The sequence below is a fragment of the Salvelinus fontinalis genome, unplaced genomic scaffold, assembly GCF_029448725.1.
Source record: "Salvelinus fontinalis isolate EN_2023a unplaced genomic scaffold, ASM2944872v1 scaffold_0055, whole genome shotgun sequence".
Lineage (NCBI taxonomy): Eukaryota > Metazoa > Chordata > Actinopteri > Salmoniformes > Salmonidae > Salvelinus > Salvelinus fontinalis.
The window spans coordinates 444,192-462,389 of NW_026600264.1; the positions used below are offsets into that span (position 1 = coordinate 444,192).

Genomic DNA, 18,198 nt, shown 5'->3' on the forward strand with positions numbered 1-18,198 from the left:
ACATAACACAATATGAAGATGATAATGATGGGGGTAATAACCAGATAACACAATATGAAGATGATAATGATGGGGGTAATAACCAGATAACACAATATGAAGATGATAATGATGGGGGTAATAACCAGATAACACAATATGAAGATGATAATGATGAGGGTAATAACCAGATAACACAATATGAAGATGATAATGATGGGGGTAATAACCAGATAACACAATGTGATAATGATGGGGGTAATAACCAGATAACACAATGTGATAATGATGAGGGTAATAACCAGATAACACAATGTTATAATGATGGGGGTAATAACCAGATAACACAATATGAATATGATAATGATGGGGGTAATAACCAGATAACACAATATGAAGATGATAATGATGGTAATAACAACCAGATAACACAATATGAAGATGATAATGATGGGTAATAATCAGATAACACAATATGAAGATGATAATGATGGGTAATAACCAGATAACACAATATGAAGATGATAATGATGGGGTGATAACCAGATAACACAATATGATGATGATAATGATGAGGGTAATAACCAGATAACACAATATGATGATGATAATGATCGGGGTAACAACCAGATAACACAATATGAAGATGATAATGATGGGGGTAATAACCAGATAACACAATATGAAGATGATAATGATGGGGTGATAACCAGATAACACAATATGAAGATGATAATGATGGGGTGATAACCAGATAACACAATATGAAGATGATAATGATGGGGTAATAACCAGATAACACAATATGAAGATGATAATGATGGGGTAATAACCAGATAACACAATATGAAGATGATAATGATGGGGTAATAACCAGATAACACAATATGAAGATGATAATGATGGGGTGATAACCAGATAACACAATATGAAGATGATAATGATGGGGGTAATAACCAGATAACACAATATGAAGATGATAATGATGGGGGTAATAACCAGATAACACAATATGAAGATGATAATGATGGGGGTAATAACCAGATAACACAATATGAAGATGATAATGATGAGGGTAATAACCAGATAACACAATATGAAGATGATAATGATGATGAGGGTGATAACCAGATAACACAATATGAAGATGATAATGATGGGTAATAACCAGATAACACAATATGAAGATGATAATGATGGGGTAATAACCACATAACACAATATGAAGATGATAATGATGGGTAATAACCAGATAACACAATATGAAGATGATAATGATGGGTAATAACCAGATAACACAATATGAAGATGATAATGATGGGGTGATAACCACATAACACAATATGAAGATGATAATGATGGGGGTAATAACCAGATAACACAATATGAAGATGATAATGATGGGGGTAATAACCAGATAACACAATATGAAGATGATAATGATGGGGTGATAACCAGATAACACAATATGAAGATGATAATGATGGGGGTAATAACCAGATAACACAATATGAAGATGATAATGATGGGGGTAATAACCAGATAACACAATATGAAGATGATAATGATGGGGGTAATAACCAGATAACACAATATGAAGATGATAATGATGGGGGTAATAACCAGATAACACAATATGAAGATGATAATGATGAGGGTAATAACCAGATAACACAATATGAAGATGATAATGATGGGGGTAATAACCAGATAACACAATGTGATAATGATGGGGGTAATAACCAGATAACACAATGTGATAATGATGAGGGTAATAACCAGATAACACAATGTTATAATGATGGGGGTAATAACCAGATAACACAATATGAATATGATAATGATGGGGGTAATAACCAGATAACACAATATGAAGATGATAATGATGGTAATAACAACCAGATAACACAATATGAAGATGATAATGATGGGTAATAATCAGATAACACAATATGAAGATGATAATGATGGGTAATAACCAGATAACACAATATGAAGATGATAATGATGGGGTGATAACCAGATAACACAATATGATGATGATAATGATGAGGGTAATAACCAGATAACACAATATGATGATGATAATGATCGGGGTAACAACCAGATAACACAATATGAAGATGATAATGATGGGGGTAATAACCAGATAACACAATATGAAGATGATAATGATGGGGTGATAACCAGATAACACAATATGAAGATGATAATGATGGGGTGATAACCAGATAACACAATATGAAGATGATAATGATGGGGGTAATAACCAGATAACACAATATGAAGATGATAATGATGGGGGTAATAACCAGATAACACAATATGAAGATGATAATGATGAGGGTAATAACCAGATAACACAATATGAAGATGATAATGATGATGAGGGTGATAACCAGATAACACAATATGAAGATGATAATGATGGGTAATAACCAGATAACACAATATGAAGATGATAATGATGGGGTAATAACCACATAACACAATATGAAGATGATAATGATGGGTAATAACCAGATAACACAATATGAAGATGATAATGATGGGTAATAACCAGATAACACAATATGAAGATGATAATGATGGGGTGATAACCACATAACACAATATGAAGATGATAATGATGGGGGTAATAACCAGATAACACAATATGAAGATGATAATGATGGGGGTAATAACCAGATAACACAATATGAAGATGATAATGATGGGGTGATAACCAGATAACACAATATGAAGATGATAATGATGGGGGTAATAACCAGATAACACAATATGAAGATGATAATGATGGGGGTAATAACCAGATAACACAATATGAAGATGATAATGATGAGGGTAATAACCAGATAACACAATATGAAGATGATAATGATGGGGGTAATAACCAGATAACACAATGTGATAATGATGGGGGTAATAACCAGATAACACAATGTGATAATGATGAGGGTAATAACCAGATAACACAATGTTATAATGATGGGGGTAATAACCAGATAACACAATATGAATATGATAATGATGGGGGTAATAACCAGATAACACAATATGAAGATGATAATGATGGTAATAACAACCAGATAACACAATATGAAGATGATAATGATGGGTAATAATCAGATAACACAATATGAAGATGATAATGATGGGTAATAACCAGATAACACAATATGATGATGATAATGATGGGGGTAATAACCAGATAACACAATATGATGATGATAATGATCGGGGTAACAACCAGATAACACAATATGAAGATGATAATGATGGGTAATAACCAGATAACACAATATGAAGATGATAATGATGGGGTGATAACCAGATAACACAATATGAAGATGATAATGATGGGTAATAACCAGATAACACAATATGAAGATGATAATGATGGGGGTAATAACCAGATAACACAATATGAAGATGATAATGATGGGTAATAACCAGATAACACAATATGAAGATGATAATGATGGGGGTAATAACCAGATAACACAATATGAAGATGATAATGATGGGGTGATAACCAGATAACACAATATGAAGATGATAATGATGGGGTGATAACCAGATAACACAATATGAAGATGATAATGATGGGGGTAATAACCAGATAACACAATATGAAGATGATAATGATGGGGGTAATAACCAGATAACACAATATGAAGATGATAATGATGAGGGTAATAACCAGATAACACAATATGAAGATGATAATGATGATGAGGGTGATAACCAGATAACACAATATGAAGATGATAATGATGGGTAATAACCAGATAACACAATATGAAGATGATAATGATGGGGTAATAACCACATAACACAATATGAAGATGATAATGATGGGTAATAACCAGATAACACAATATGAAGATGATAATGATGGGGTGATAACCAGATAACACAATATGAAGATGATAATGATGGGGTGATAACCACATAACACAATATGAAGATGATAATGATGGGGGTAATAACCAGATAACACAATATGAAGATGATAATGATGGGGGTAATAACCAGATAACACAATATGAAGATGATAATGATGGGGGTAATAACCAGATAACACAATATGAAGATGATAATGATGGGGGTAATAACCAGATAACACAATGTGATAATGATGGGGGTAATAACCAGATAACACAATGTGATAATGATGAGGGTAATAACCAGATAACACAATATGAAGATGATAATGATGGGGGTAATAACCAGATAACACAATATGAAGATGATAATGATGGGGGTAATAACCAGATAACACAATATGAAGATGATAATGATGGGGGTAATAACCAGATAACACAATATGAAGATGATAATGATGGGGGTAATAACCAGATAACACAATATGAAGATGATAATGATGGGGTGATAACCAGATAACACAATATGAAGATGATAATGATGGGGGTAATAACCAGATAACACAATATGAAGATGATAATGATGGGGGTAATAACCAGATAACACAATATGAAGATGATAATGATGGGGGTAATAACCAGATAACACAATATGAAGATGATAATGATGGGGGTAATAACCAGATAACACAATATGAAGATGATAATGATGAGGGTAATAACCAGATAACACAATATGAAGATGATAATGATGGGGGTAATAACCAGATAACACAATGTGATAATGATGGGGGTAATAACCAGATAACACAATGTGATAATGATGAGGGTAATAACCAGATAACACAATGTTATAATGATGGGGGTAATAACCAGATAACACAATATGAATATGATAATGATGGGGGTAATAACCAGATAACACAATATGAAGATGATAATGATGGTAATAACAACCAGATAACACAATATGAAGATGATAATGATGGGTAATAATCAGATAACACAATATGAAGATGATAATGATGGGGTAATAACCAGATAACACAATATGAAGATGATAATGATGGGGTGATAACCAGATAACACAATATGAAGATGATAATGATGGGGTAATAACCAGATAACACAATATGAAGATGATAATGATGGGGGTAATAACCAGATAACACAATATGAAGATGATAATGATGGGGTAATAACCAGATAACACAATATGAAGATGATAATGATGGGGTGATAACCAGATAACACAATATGATGATGATAATGATGAGGGTAATAACCAGATAACACAATATGATGATGATAATGATCGGGGTAACAACCAGATAACACAATATGAAGATGATAATGATGGGGGTAATAACCAGATAACACAATATGAAGATGATAATGATGGGGTGATAACCAGATAACACAATATGAAGATGATAATGATGGGGTGATAACCAGATAACACAATATGAAGATGATAATGATGGGGGTAATAACCAGATAACACAATATGAAGATGATAATGATGGGGGTAATAACCAGATAACACAATATGAAGATGATAATGATGGGGTAATAACCAGATAACACAATATGAAGATGATAATGATGGGGGTGATAACCAGATAACACAATATGAAGATGATAATGATGGGGTAATAACCAGATAACACAATATGAAGATGATAATGATGGGGGTAATAACCAGATAACACAATATGAAGATGATAATGATGGGTAATAACCAGATAACACAATATGAAGATGATAATGATGGGTAATAACCAGATAACACAATATGAAGATGATAATGATGGGTTATAACCAGATAACACAATATGAAGATGATAATGATGGGGGTAATAACCAGATAACACAATATGAAGATGATAATGATGGGGGTAATAACCAGATAACACAATATGAAGATGATAATGATGGGGGTAATAACCAGATAACACAATATGAAGATGATAATGATGAGGGTAATAACCAGATAACACAATATGAAGATGATAATGATGGGGGTAATAACCAGATAACACAATGTGATAATGATGGGGGTAATAACCAGATAACACAATGTGATAATGATGAGGGTAATAACCAGATAACACAATGTTATAATGATGGGGGTAATAACCAGATAACACAATATGAATATGATAATGATGGGGGTAATAACCAGATAACACAATATGAAGATGATAATGATGGTAATAACAACCAGATAACACAATATGAAGATGATAATGATGGGTAATAATCAGATAACACAATATGAAGATGATAATGATGGGTAATAACCAGATAACACAATATGAAGATGATAATGATGGGGTGATAACCAGATAACACAATATGATGATGATAATGATGAGGGTAATAACCAGATAACACAATATGATGATGATAATGATCGGGGTAACAACCAGATAACACAATATGAAGATGATAATGATGGGGGTAATAACCAGATAACACAATATGAAGATGATAATGATGGGGTGATAACCAGATAACACAATATGAAGATGATAATGATGGGGTGATAACCAGATAACACAATATGAAGATGATAATGATGGGGGTAATAACCAGATAACACAATATGAAGATGATAATGATGGGGGTAATAACCAGATAACACAATATGAAGATGATAATGATGAGGGTAATAACCAGATAACACAATATGAAGATGATAATGATGATGAGGGTGATAACCAGATAACACAATATGAAGATGATAATGATGGGTAATAACCAGATAACACAATATGAAGATGATAATGATGGGGTAATAACCACATAACACAATATGAAGATGATAATGATGGGTAATAACCAGATAACACAATATGAAGATGATAATGATGGGTAATAACCAGATAACACAATATGAAGATGATAATGATGGGGTGATAACCACATAACACAATATGAAGATGATAATGATGGGGGTAATAACCAGATAACACAATATGAAGATGATAATGATGGGGGTAATAACCAGATAACACAATATGAAGATGATAATGATGGGGTGATAACCAGATAACACAATATGAAGATGATAATGATGGGGGTAATAACCAGATAACACAATATGAAGATGATAATGATGGGGGTAATAACCAGATAACACAATATGAAGATGATAATGATGAGGGTAATAACCAGATAACACAATATGAAGATGATAATGATGGGGGTAATAACCAGATAACACAATGTGATAATGATGGGGGTAATAACCAGATAACACAATGTGATAATGATGAGGGTAATAACCAGATAACACAATGTTATAATGATGGGGGTAATAACCAGATAACACAATATGAATATGATAATGATGGGGGTAATAACCAGATAACACAATATGAAGATGATAATGATGGTAATAACAACCAGATAACACAATATGAAGATGATAATGATGGGTAATAATCAGATAACACAATATGAAGATGATAATGATGGGTAATAACCAGATAACACAATATGATGATGATAATGATGGGGGTAATAACCAGATAACACAATATGATGATGATAATGATCGGGGTAACAACCAGATAACACAATATGAAGATGATAATGATGGGTAATAACCAGATAACACAATATGAAGATGATAATGATGGGGTGATAACCAGATAACACAATATGAAGATGATAATGATGGGTAATAACCAGATAACACAATATGAAGATGATAATGATGGGGGTAATAACCAGATAACACAATATGAAGATGATAATGATGGGTAATAACCAGATAACACAATATGAAGATGATAATGATGGGGGTAATAACCAGATAACACAATATGAAGATGATAATGATGGGGTAATAACCAGATAACACAATATGAAGATGATAATGATGGGGTAATAACCAGATAACACAATATGAAGATGATAATGATGGGGGTAATAACCAGATAACACAATATGAAGATGATAATGATGGGGTGATAACCAGATAACACAATATGAAGATGATAATGATGGGGTAATAACCAGATAACACAATATGAAGATGATAATGATGGGGGTAATAACCAGATAACACAATATGAAGATGATAATGATGGGGGTAATAACCAGATAACACAATATGAAGATGATAATGATGGGGGTAATAACCAGATAACACAATATGAAGATGATAATGATGAGGGTAATAACCAGATAACACAATATGAAGATGATAATGATGGGGGTAATAACCAGATAACACAATGTGATAATGATGGGGGTAATAACCAGATAACACAATGTGATAATGATGAGGGTAATAACCAGATAACACAATGTTATAATGATGGGGGTAATAACCAGATAACACAATATGAATATGATAATGATGGGGGTAATAACCAGATAACACAATATGAAGATGATAATGATGGGTAATAACCAGATAACACAATATGAAGATGATAATGATGGGGTAATAACCAGATAACACAATATGAAGATGATAATGATGGGGTAATAACCAGATAACACAATATGAAGATGATAATGATGGGGTAATAACCAGATAACACAATATGAAGATGATAATGATGGGGTAATAACCAGATAACACAATATGAAGATGATAATGATGGGGGTAATAACCAGATAACACAATATGAAGATGATAATGATGGGGTAATAACCAGATAACACAATATGAAGATGATAATGATGGGGTAATAACCAGATAACACAATATGAAGATGATAATGATGGGGGTAATAACCAGATAACACAATATGAAGATGATAATGATGGGGGTAATAACCAGATAACACAATATGAAGATGATAATGATGGGTAATAACCAGATAACACAATATGAAGATGATAATGATGAGGGTAATAACCAGATAACACAATATGAAGATGATAATGATGGGGTAATAACCAGATAACACAATATGAAGATGATAATGATGGGGTAATAACCAGATAACACAATATGAAGATGATAATGATGGGGGTAATAACCAGATAACACAATATGAAGATGATAATGATGGGGTAATAACCAGATAACACAATATGAAGATGATAATGATGGGGGTAATAACCAGATAACACAATATGAAGATGATAATGATGAGGGTAATAATCAGATAACATTTAACATTTATCCATCTCTACTCCCCTCTCTCTATCCATCTCTACTCCCCTCTCTCTATCCATCTCTACTCCCCTCTCTCTATCCATCTCTATCCCCTCTCTTTATCCATCTCTACTCCCCCCTCCCCTCTCTCTATCATCTCTATCCCCTCCTCTCCTCTCTCTATCCATCTCTACTCCCCCCTCCCTTCTCTCTATTCATCTCTACTCCCCCCTCCCCTCTCTCTATCATCTCTATTCCTTCCTCTCCTCTCTTTATCCATCTCTATCCCCTCCTCTCCTCTCTCTATCATCTCTATCCCCTCCTCCCCTCTCTCTATCCATCTCTACTCCCCCCTCCCCTCTCTCTATCATCTCTATCCCCTCCTCTCCTCTCTCTATCCATCTCTACTCCCCCCTCCCTTCTCTCTATTCATCTCTACTCCCCCCTCCCCTCTCTCTATCCATCTCTACTCCCCCTCCCCTCTCTCTATCCATCTCTACTCCCCTCTCTCTATCCATCTCTATCCCCTCCTCCCCTCTCTCTATCCCCTCCTCCCCTCTCTCTATCCATCTCTACTCCCATCTCTCTATCCATCTCTACTCCCCCTCCCCTCTCTCTATCCATCTCTACTCCCCCCTCTCCTCTCTCTATCCATCTCTACTCCCCCCTCTCCTCTCTCTATCCATCTCTACTCCCCCCTCCCCTCTCTCTATCATCTCTATCCCCTCCTCTCCTCTCTTTATCCATCTCTATCCCCTCCTCTCCTCTCTCTATCATCTCTATCCCCTCCTCTCCTCTCTTTATCCATCTCTACTCCCCCCTCCCCTCTCTCTATCCATCTCTACTCCCTCCTCTCCTCTCTCTATTCATCTCTACTCTCCTCCTCCCCTCTCTTTATCCATCTCTACTCTCCTCTCTCTATCCGTCTCTACTCCCCTCCTCCCCTCTCTCTATCCATCTCTACTCCCCTCTCTCTATCCATCTCTACTCCCCCCTCCCCTCTCTCTATCCGTCTCTACTCCCCTCTCCTCTCTCTATCCATCTCTACTCCCCTCTCTCTATCCATCTCTACTCCCCCCTCCCCTCTCTCTATCCATCTCTACTCCCCCCTCTCCTCTCTCTATCCATCTCTACTCCCCCCTCTCCTCTCTCTATCCATCTCTACTCCCCCCTCTCCTCTCTCTATCCATCTCTACTCCCCCCTCCCCTCTCTCTATCCATCTCTACACCCCCCTCTCCTCTCTCTATCCATCTCTACTCCCTCCTCCCCTCTTTCTATCCATCTCTACTCCCCCCTCCCCTCTCTCTATCCATCTCTACTCCCCCCTCCCCTCTCTCTATCCATCTCTACTCCCCCTCTCTCCTCTCTCTATCCATCTCTACTCCCCCCTCCCCTGTCTCTATCCATCTCTACTCCCATCTCTCTATCCATCTCTATCCCCTCCTCTCCTCTCTCTATCCATCTCTACTCCCCCCTCCCCTCTCTCTATCCCATCTCTACTCCCCCCTCTCTGTCCATCTCTACTCCCCCCTCTCCTCTCTCTATCCATCTCTACTCCCCTCTCTCTATCCATCTCTACTCCCCCCTCTCTGTCCATCTCTACTCCCCCCTCTCCTCTCTCTATCCATCTCTACTCCCCTCTCTCTATCCATCTCTACTCCCCCCTCTCCTCCAGCTCCTGAAAGAGATCAACAGGACCAGTGTGAGCCAGGCGCTGCGTGTCCGTCGCCAGGTCCCGGCCAGCCAATCAGATCCCAGGGCCTATGTTTCCGCCCACTTTAAGACCCTCCCCCAGGAGTTCACCCTCGGTGATGGGAGGAGCTATGGGGAGTTCCGGAACCGCCCCCTGCAAAACGGACAGGAATATGTGTTCTTCGTGCTGGCGCTGCTAGACCTGTCTAATAATGTGGGTTTGGGCTGGCGCTGCTAGACCTGTCTAATAATGTGGGTTTGGACTGGCGCTGCTAGACCTGTCTAATAATGTGGGTTTGGGCTGGCGCTGCTAGACCTGTCTAATAATGTGGGTTTGGGCTGGCGCTGCTAGACCTGTCTAATAATGTGGGTTTGGGCTGGCGCTGCTTGACCTGTCTAATAATGTGGGTTTGGGCTGGCGCTGCTAGACCTGTCTAATAATGTGGGTTTGGGCTGGCGCTGCTAGACCTGTCTAATAATGTGGGTTTGGGCTGGCGCTGCTAGACCTGTCTAATAATGTGGGTTTGGGCTGGCGCTGCTAGACCTGTCTAATAATGTGGGTTTGGGCTGGCGCTGCTAGACCTGTCTAATAATGTGGGTTTGGGCTGGCGCTGCTAGACCTGTCTAATAATGTGGGTTTGGGCTGGCGCTGCTAGACCTGTCTAATAATGTGGGTTTGGGCTGGCGCTGCTAGACCTGTCTAATAATGTGGGTTTGGGCTGGCGCTGCTAGACCTGTCTAATAATATGGGTTTGGGCTGGGAGTGGACACACACACACACACACACAGTAGCAGACACACACACACACACACACACACACAGTAGCAGACACACACCAGAAGCATGTGTTCTTACTTGCTGGACTAGGGTCAAACCTGGGTCTCCTGTTCGCCACATAACTCTGTTAGCCCACTGAGCTAAAGCCTAGTCATTAGCTAAGGTCTTCAGGTTTTCAAGTTACTCATCACACGAGTATGCTTAACACACACATAACATAACACACACACACTCTCTCTAACCACACACACACACACACACACACACACACACACACACACACACACACACACACACACACACTCTCTAACCTCTCTCTCTCTCTCTCCCTCTCTCTCTAGACAATGTATTCAACCAGCCCTTACTCTGACCCCGTGACCTCCAACGACGTGGATCCTCAGCCAATCGTAGACGAGGAGGAGGGGCTTCTGTGGGTGGTGGGGCCGGTAATGGCTGTCATCTTCATCGTCTGCATCGTCATCGCCATCCTGCTCTTCAAGAGGTGAGGAGAGGAGAGGAGAGGAGGGGAGAGGAGGGGAGGGGAGAGGAGAGGAGGGGAGGGGAGAGGAGAGGAGAGGAGGGGAGGGGAGAGGAGAGGAGGGGAGAGGAGGGGAGGGGAGAGGAGAGGAGAGGAGGGGAGAGGAGAGGAGAGGAGGGGAGGGGAGGGGAGGGGAGAGGAGAGGAGGGGAGGGGAGAGGAGAGGAGAGGAGAGGAGGGGAGGGGAGGGGAGGGGAGAGGAGAGGAGAGGAGAGGAGATACTTCTACTGTACAGACAGTTTCAGGTTGCTGATCAACTCTGTCATAACATGATGTTTCTGTCTCTTGTTCTGCTCACTCTGCTTCGTTGACCCAGTAAACCAGACAGGTAAGAAGAAGGATATACTCATTATTATCCCGTTAGAGACTCTGATTACCATCATGTTACCTAGGTTACAGCTATTAGAATCATGCTATGTTGAAACTACAGTGCAAAGAAAAGAAACTGAAGCACAATAATTAGTGTATCGTTTTCCCTCCATGCACCTGGTAATATGTAGCCTGGGTACCAGTCAGTTTCCCTCCATGTACCTGGTAATATGTAGCCTGGGTACCAGTCAGTTTCCCTCCATGTACCTGGTAATATGTAGCCTGGGTACCAGTCAGTTTCCCTCCATGCACCTGGTAATATGTAGCCTGGGTACCAGTCAGTTTTACTACATGCACCTGGTAATACGTAGCCTGGGTACAAGTCAGTGGAATGACAGCTAGACTGATGGGTAGCCAGACTTGGTCATATCAGGTTAGAGTTAGATAGACTAACTAGGTCATATGATAGGTTAGTTAGATAGAGTAGGTCATATGATATGTTAGTTAGATAGACTAGGTCATATGATAGGTTAGTTAGATAGACTAACTAGGTCATATGATAGGTTAGTTAGATCGACTAACTAGGTCATATGATAGGTTAGTTAGATAGACTAACTAGGTCATATGATAGGTTAGAGTTAGATAGACTAGGTCATATGATAGGTTAGTTAGATAGACTAACTAGGTCATATTATAGGTTAGTTAGATAGACTAGGTCATATGATAGGTTAGTTAGATAGACTAACTAGGTCATATGATAGGTTAGTTAGATAGACTAACTAGGTCATATGATAGGTTAGTTAGATAGACTAGGTCATATGATAGGTTAGTTAGATAGACTAACTAGGTCAGATGATAGGTTAGTTAGATAGACTAGGTCATATGATAGGTTAGTTAGATAGACTAGGTCATATGATAGGTTAGTTAGATAGACTAGGTCATATGATAGGTTAGTTAGATAGACTAGGTCATATGATAGGTTAGTTAGATAGACTAGGTCATATGATAGGTTAGTTAGATAGACTAGGTCATATGATAGGTTAGAGTTAGATAGACTAGGTCATATGATAGGTTAGAGTTAGATAGACTAGGTCATATGATAGGTTAGAGTTAGATAGACTAGGTCATATGATAGGTTAGTTAGATAGACTAACTAGGTCATATGATAGGTTAGTTAGATAGACTAGGTCATATGATAGGTTAGTTAGATAGACTAACTAGGTCATATGATAGGTTAGTTAGATAGACTAACTAGGTCATATGATAGGTTAGTTAGATAGACTAACTAGGTCATATGATAGGTTAGTTAGATAGACTAGGTCATATGATAGGTTAGTTAGATAGACTAACTAGGTCATATGATAGGTTAGTTAGATAGACTAACTAGGTCATATGATAGGTTAGTTAGATAGACTAACTAGGTCAGATGATAGGTTAGTTAGATAGACTAACTAGGTCATATGATAGGTTAGTTAGATAGACTAACTAGGTCATATGATAGGTTAGTTAGATAGACTAACTAGGTCATATGATAGGTTAGTTAGATAGACTAACTATGTCATATGATAGGTTAGTTAGATAGACTAACTAGGTCATATGATAGGTTAGTTAGATAGACTAGGTCATATGATAGGTTAGTTAGATAGACTAACTAGGTCATATGATAGGTTAGTTAGATAGACTAACTAGGTCATATGATAGGTTAGTTAGATAGACTAACTAGGTCATATGATAGGTTAGTTAGATAGACTAGGTCATATGATAGGTTAGTTAGATAGACTATCTAGGTCATATGATAGGTTAGTTAGATAGACTAACTAGGTCATATGATAGGTTAGTTAGATAGACTAACTAGGTCATATGATAGGTTAGTTAGATAGACTAACTAGGTCATATGATAGGTTAGTTAGATAGACTAGGTCATATGATAGGTTAGTTAGATAGACTAACTAGGTCATATGATAGGTTAGTTAGATAGACTAACTAGGTCATATGATAGGTTAGTTAGATAGACTAGGTCATATGATAGGTTAGTTAGATAGACTAACTAGGTCATATGATAGGTTAGTTAGATAGACTAGGTCATATGATAGGTTAGTTAGATAGACTAGGTCATATGATAGGTTAGTTAGATAGACTAACTAGGTCATATGATAGGTTAGTTAGATAGACTAACTAGGTCATATGATAGGTTAGTTAGATAGACTAACTAGGTCATATGATAGGTTAGTTAGATAGACTAACTAGGTCATATGATAAATTAGTTAGATAGACTAGGTCATATGATAGGTTAGTTAGATAGACTAACTAGGTCATATGATAGGTTAGTTAGATAGACTAACTAGGTCATATGATAGGTTAGTTAGATAGACTAACTAGGTCAGATGATAGGTTAGTTAGATAGACTAACTAGGTCATATGATAGGTTAGTTAGATAGACTAACTAGATCATATGATAGGTTAGTTAGATAGACTAGGTCATATGATAGGTTAGTTAGATAGACTAACTAGATCATATGATAGGTTAGAGTTAGATAGTTTGTTTTTTCCTTTTTTATAGAGAAAACCCCAGGCAGTGTGTGTGTGTGTGTGTGTGTGTGTGTGTGTGTGTGTGTGTGTGTGTGTGTGTGTGTGTGTGTGTGTGTGTGTGTGTGTGTGTGTGTGTGTGTGTGTGTGTGTGTGTGTGTGTGTGTGTGTGTGTGTTGCATCTGATGCAGTCAATGTGTTGTGTTTCAGGAAAAGAGCTGAGGCGGAGGGAAGGAAGGCTAGTTTCCCCTGCAGCAAGGCCATGTCCTCTCACCATCCTACAGATCCTGTGGAGCTACGCAGAATCAACTTCCAGACCCCAGGTAGACTATACACACACACACACACATACACACACACACACACACACACACACAGACACACAGACACACAGACACACACACACACACACACACACACACACACACACACACACACACACACACACACACACACACACACACACACACACACACAGACACACACACACACACACACACACACACACACACACACACACACACACAGACACACACACACACACACACACACACACACACACACACACACAGAAACAGACACAGATACACACACACACAGACACACACACACACACACACACACACACAGACACACACACACACACACACACACACACACACACACAGACACGTTGGTCTTCAGTGAGTTTTCCTGCTTGTCTCTTTTCCTTTCAGGAAGTTACTGTGTATCAGCTTTCCGCGGCTACAGACGATTGTCAAGTTAGTTGATCTTTGTCCCCCCTCTCTCTCTCTCTCTCTGGCTAACTAACCTTCATATTGTTCATTCCATCCCCATTTCAGGAACAACCGCTTTGGAAAATGGCAGAGTAATTTTAACTGTCAAGGCGCCGCTTAGTATTTTGTCATGCAGAATAAGTTTGTTCTGTTTTGTTGCTGGACTTCTGAATAATTTGAATGCAGTTTGTTCTAAAATCATTTGTTTTCATGACGTCTCTAGGACCTGGAGGTTTCTCTGAATGTGTCTTCCTGACCTGGGCCTGTTATCCCCAAAATGATCTCAATGCTAAATTCATGGTTTAAAACCTTTCGAAAGGAGCGTGGTTAAATCTCAGAGCTGTTTCCCGAATCCATCGTTACCTCAAGTTGTACTTGAAAACCCTTTGTCATTTCCCGACTGTCTCAGACCTCCCATTTAACCGCTAAGTGCGTCGGTTTTTTTTTTTCTTTTTTTTCCCCTTCCGCATAACTTTATACACAGAAGATCTCCGCTTCCCATAGAATCAAGATGTTTATCTGTCTCTCGATATGGCCGCTGATTACTTCAGAACGAAGATGGCTACAAATGCAAAGTTTACAAACAAGTGAAGGATAAAAAGATGGTTCACATGGAAACCCAGATGACTGCATTCAAATCTAAAAACACTATAAACCTATATATTTAAATAATATTGAAATCAATTTATTGTTCAATAAATGGTTTATATTTTGTTAATTTTAGGCTACTGTCTGTAATTTTGTGCAAAATATATTTTATGGTTGTGTAACAAGATGTGAACAATGATGTTTTGAATCTGTGATCTAGTGCATTATTCTAGGGTAGGCTAGGGCCTCATCCTCAGCATTATAATCTGTGATTTAGTGTATTATTCTAGGGTAGGCTAGGGCCTCATCCTCAGCATTATAATCTGTGATCTAGTGCATTATTCTAGGGTAGGCTAGGGCCTCATCCTCAGCATTATAATCTGTGATTTAGTGTATTATTCTAGGGTAGACTAGGGCCTCATCCTCGGCATTATAATCTGTGATTTTGTGTATTATTCTAGGGTAGGCTAGGGCCTCATCCTCAGCATTATAATCTGTGATTTAGTGTATTATTCTAGGGTAGGCTAGGGCCTCATCCTCAGCATTATAATCTGCCCTTTTGTTTGCAGCCATAGCCTGTAGGTGATAATGTCTCTCTAGGAGCTGATCTGTGGTCAGTATTGTGGTATAATTAAAATTAATTGATCTGAATGGAGAAATCTGACCTGAGATCAGCTCTGTATTTCCATCAGTTTCGACACATGGGCCAACAAAGGCCCTTAGTGAAAGTTCTCCCTTCCGTAGTGTTTTTTGGGGGAAACGCACGCGAGTACTTCGGCCGTTGTAGGAACGATGCATCGTTGATACACTCCTAAACGTAAGTTCCGTTGTTACCGGGATACCGGGCCCAGGAAAGACTCCAGGCCCCATGTGAGGCTGTTGCCTTGAAAATATCTGCTTAACACAACTCTTCATCACCACTACTCTTCATCACCACTACTCTTCATCACCACTACTCTTCGTCAACACTACTCTTCATCACAAGTACTCTTCATCAACACTACTCTTCATCAACACTACTCTTCATCATGAGTACTCTTCATCACCATAATACTACTCTTCATCACCACTACTCTTCATCACCACTACTCTTCATCACCACTACTCTTCATCACAAGTACTCTTCGTCAACACTACTCTTCATCACAAGTACTCTTCATCAACACTACTCTTCATCACGAGTACTCTTCATCACCATAATACTACTCTTCATCACCACTACTCTTCATCACCACTACTCCTTATCACAAGTACTCTTCGTCAACACTACTCTTCATCACAAGTACTCTTCATCAACACTACTCTTCATCACCACTACTCTTCATCACCACTACTCTTCATCACCACTACTCTTCATCAACACTACTCTTCATCAACACTACTCTTCATCACCACTACTCTTCATCACCACTACTCTTCATCACCACTACTCTTCATCAACACTACTCTTCATCACCACTACTCTTCATCAACACTACTCTTCATCATGAGTACTCTTCATCACCATAATACTACTCTTCATCACCACTACTCTTCATCGCCACTACTCTTCATCACAAGTACTCTTCGTCAACACTACTCTTCATCACAAGTACTCTTCATCAACACTACTCTTCATCACGAGTACTCTTCATCACCATAATACTACTCTTCATCACCACTACTCTTCATCACCACTACTCTTCATCACAAGTACTCTTCGTCAACACTACTCTTCATCACAAGTACTCTTCATCAACACTACTCTTCATCACAAGTACTCTTCATCACCACTACTCTTCATCACCACTACTCTTCATCACCACTACTCTTCATCACCACTACTCTTCATCACCACTACTCTTCATCACCACTACTCTTCATCAACACTACTCTTCATCACCACTACTCTTCATCAACACTACTCTTCATCATGAGTACTCTTCATCAACATAATACTACTCTTCATCACCACTACTCTTCATCACCACTACTCCTTATCACAAGTACTCTTCGTCAACACT

At 38.4% G+C, this 18,198-nt stretch overlaps 1 protein-coding gene across 1 annotated transcript in view; it reads left to right on the forward strand.

Annotated features, from left to right (window-relative positions):
- The window catches only part of LOC129842581 (receptor-type tyrosine-protein phosphatase S-like), a gene marked incomplete at its 5' end in the record, with an annotated part of 116,999 nt that overhangs the window by 36,126 nt on the left and 62,675 nt on the right, over nt 1-18,198 (forward strand). The window contains 4 exon segments of the mRNA XM_055911191.1: nt 10,665-10,895; nt 11,801-11,961; nt 12,313-12,324; nt 15,042-15,154. Coding sequence (XP_055767166.1) covers nt 10,665-10,895; nt 11,801-11,961; nt 12,313-12,324; nt 15,042-15,154 — 517 coding nt within the window.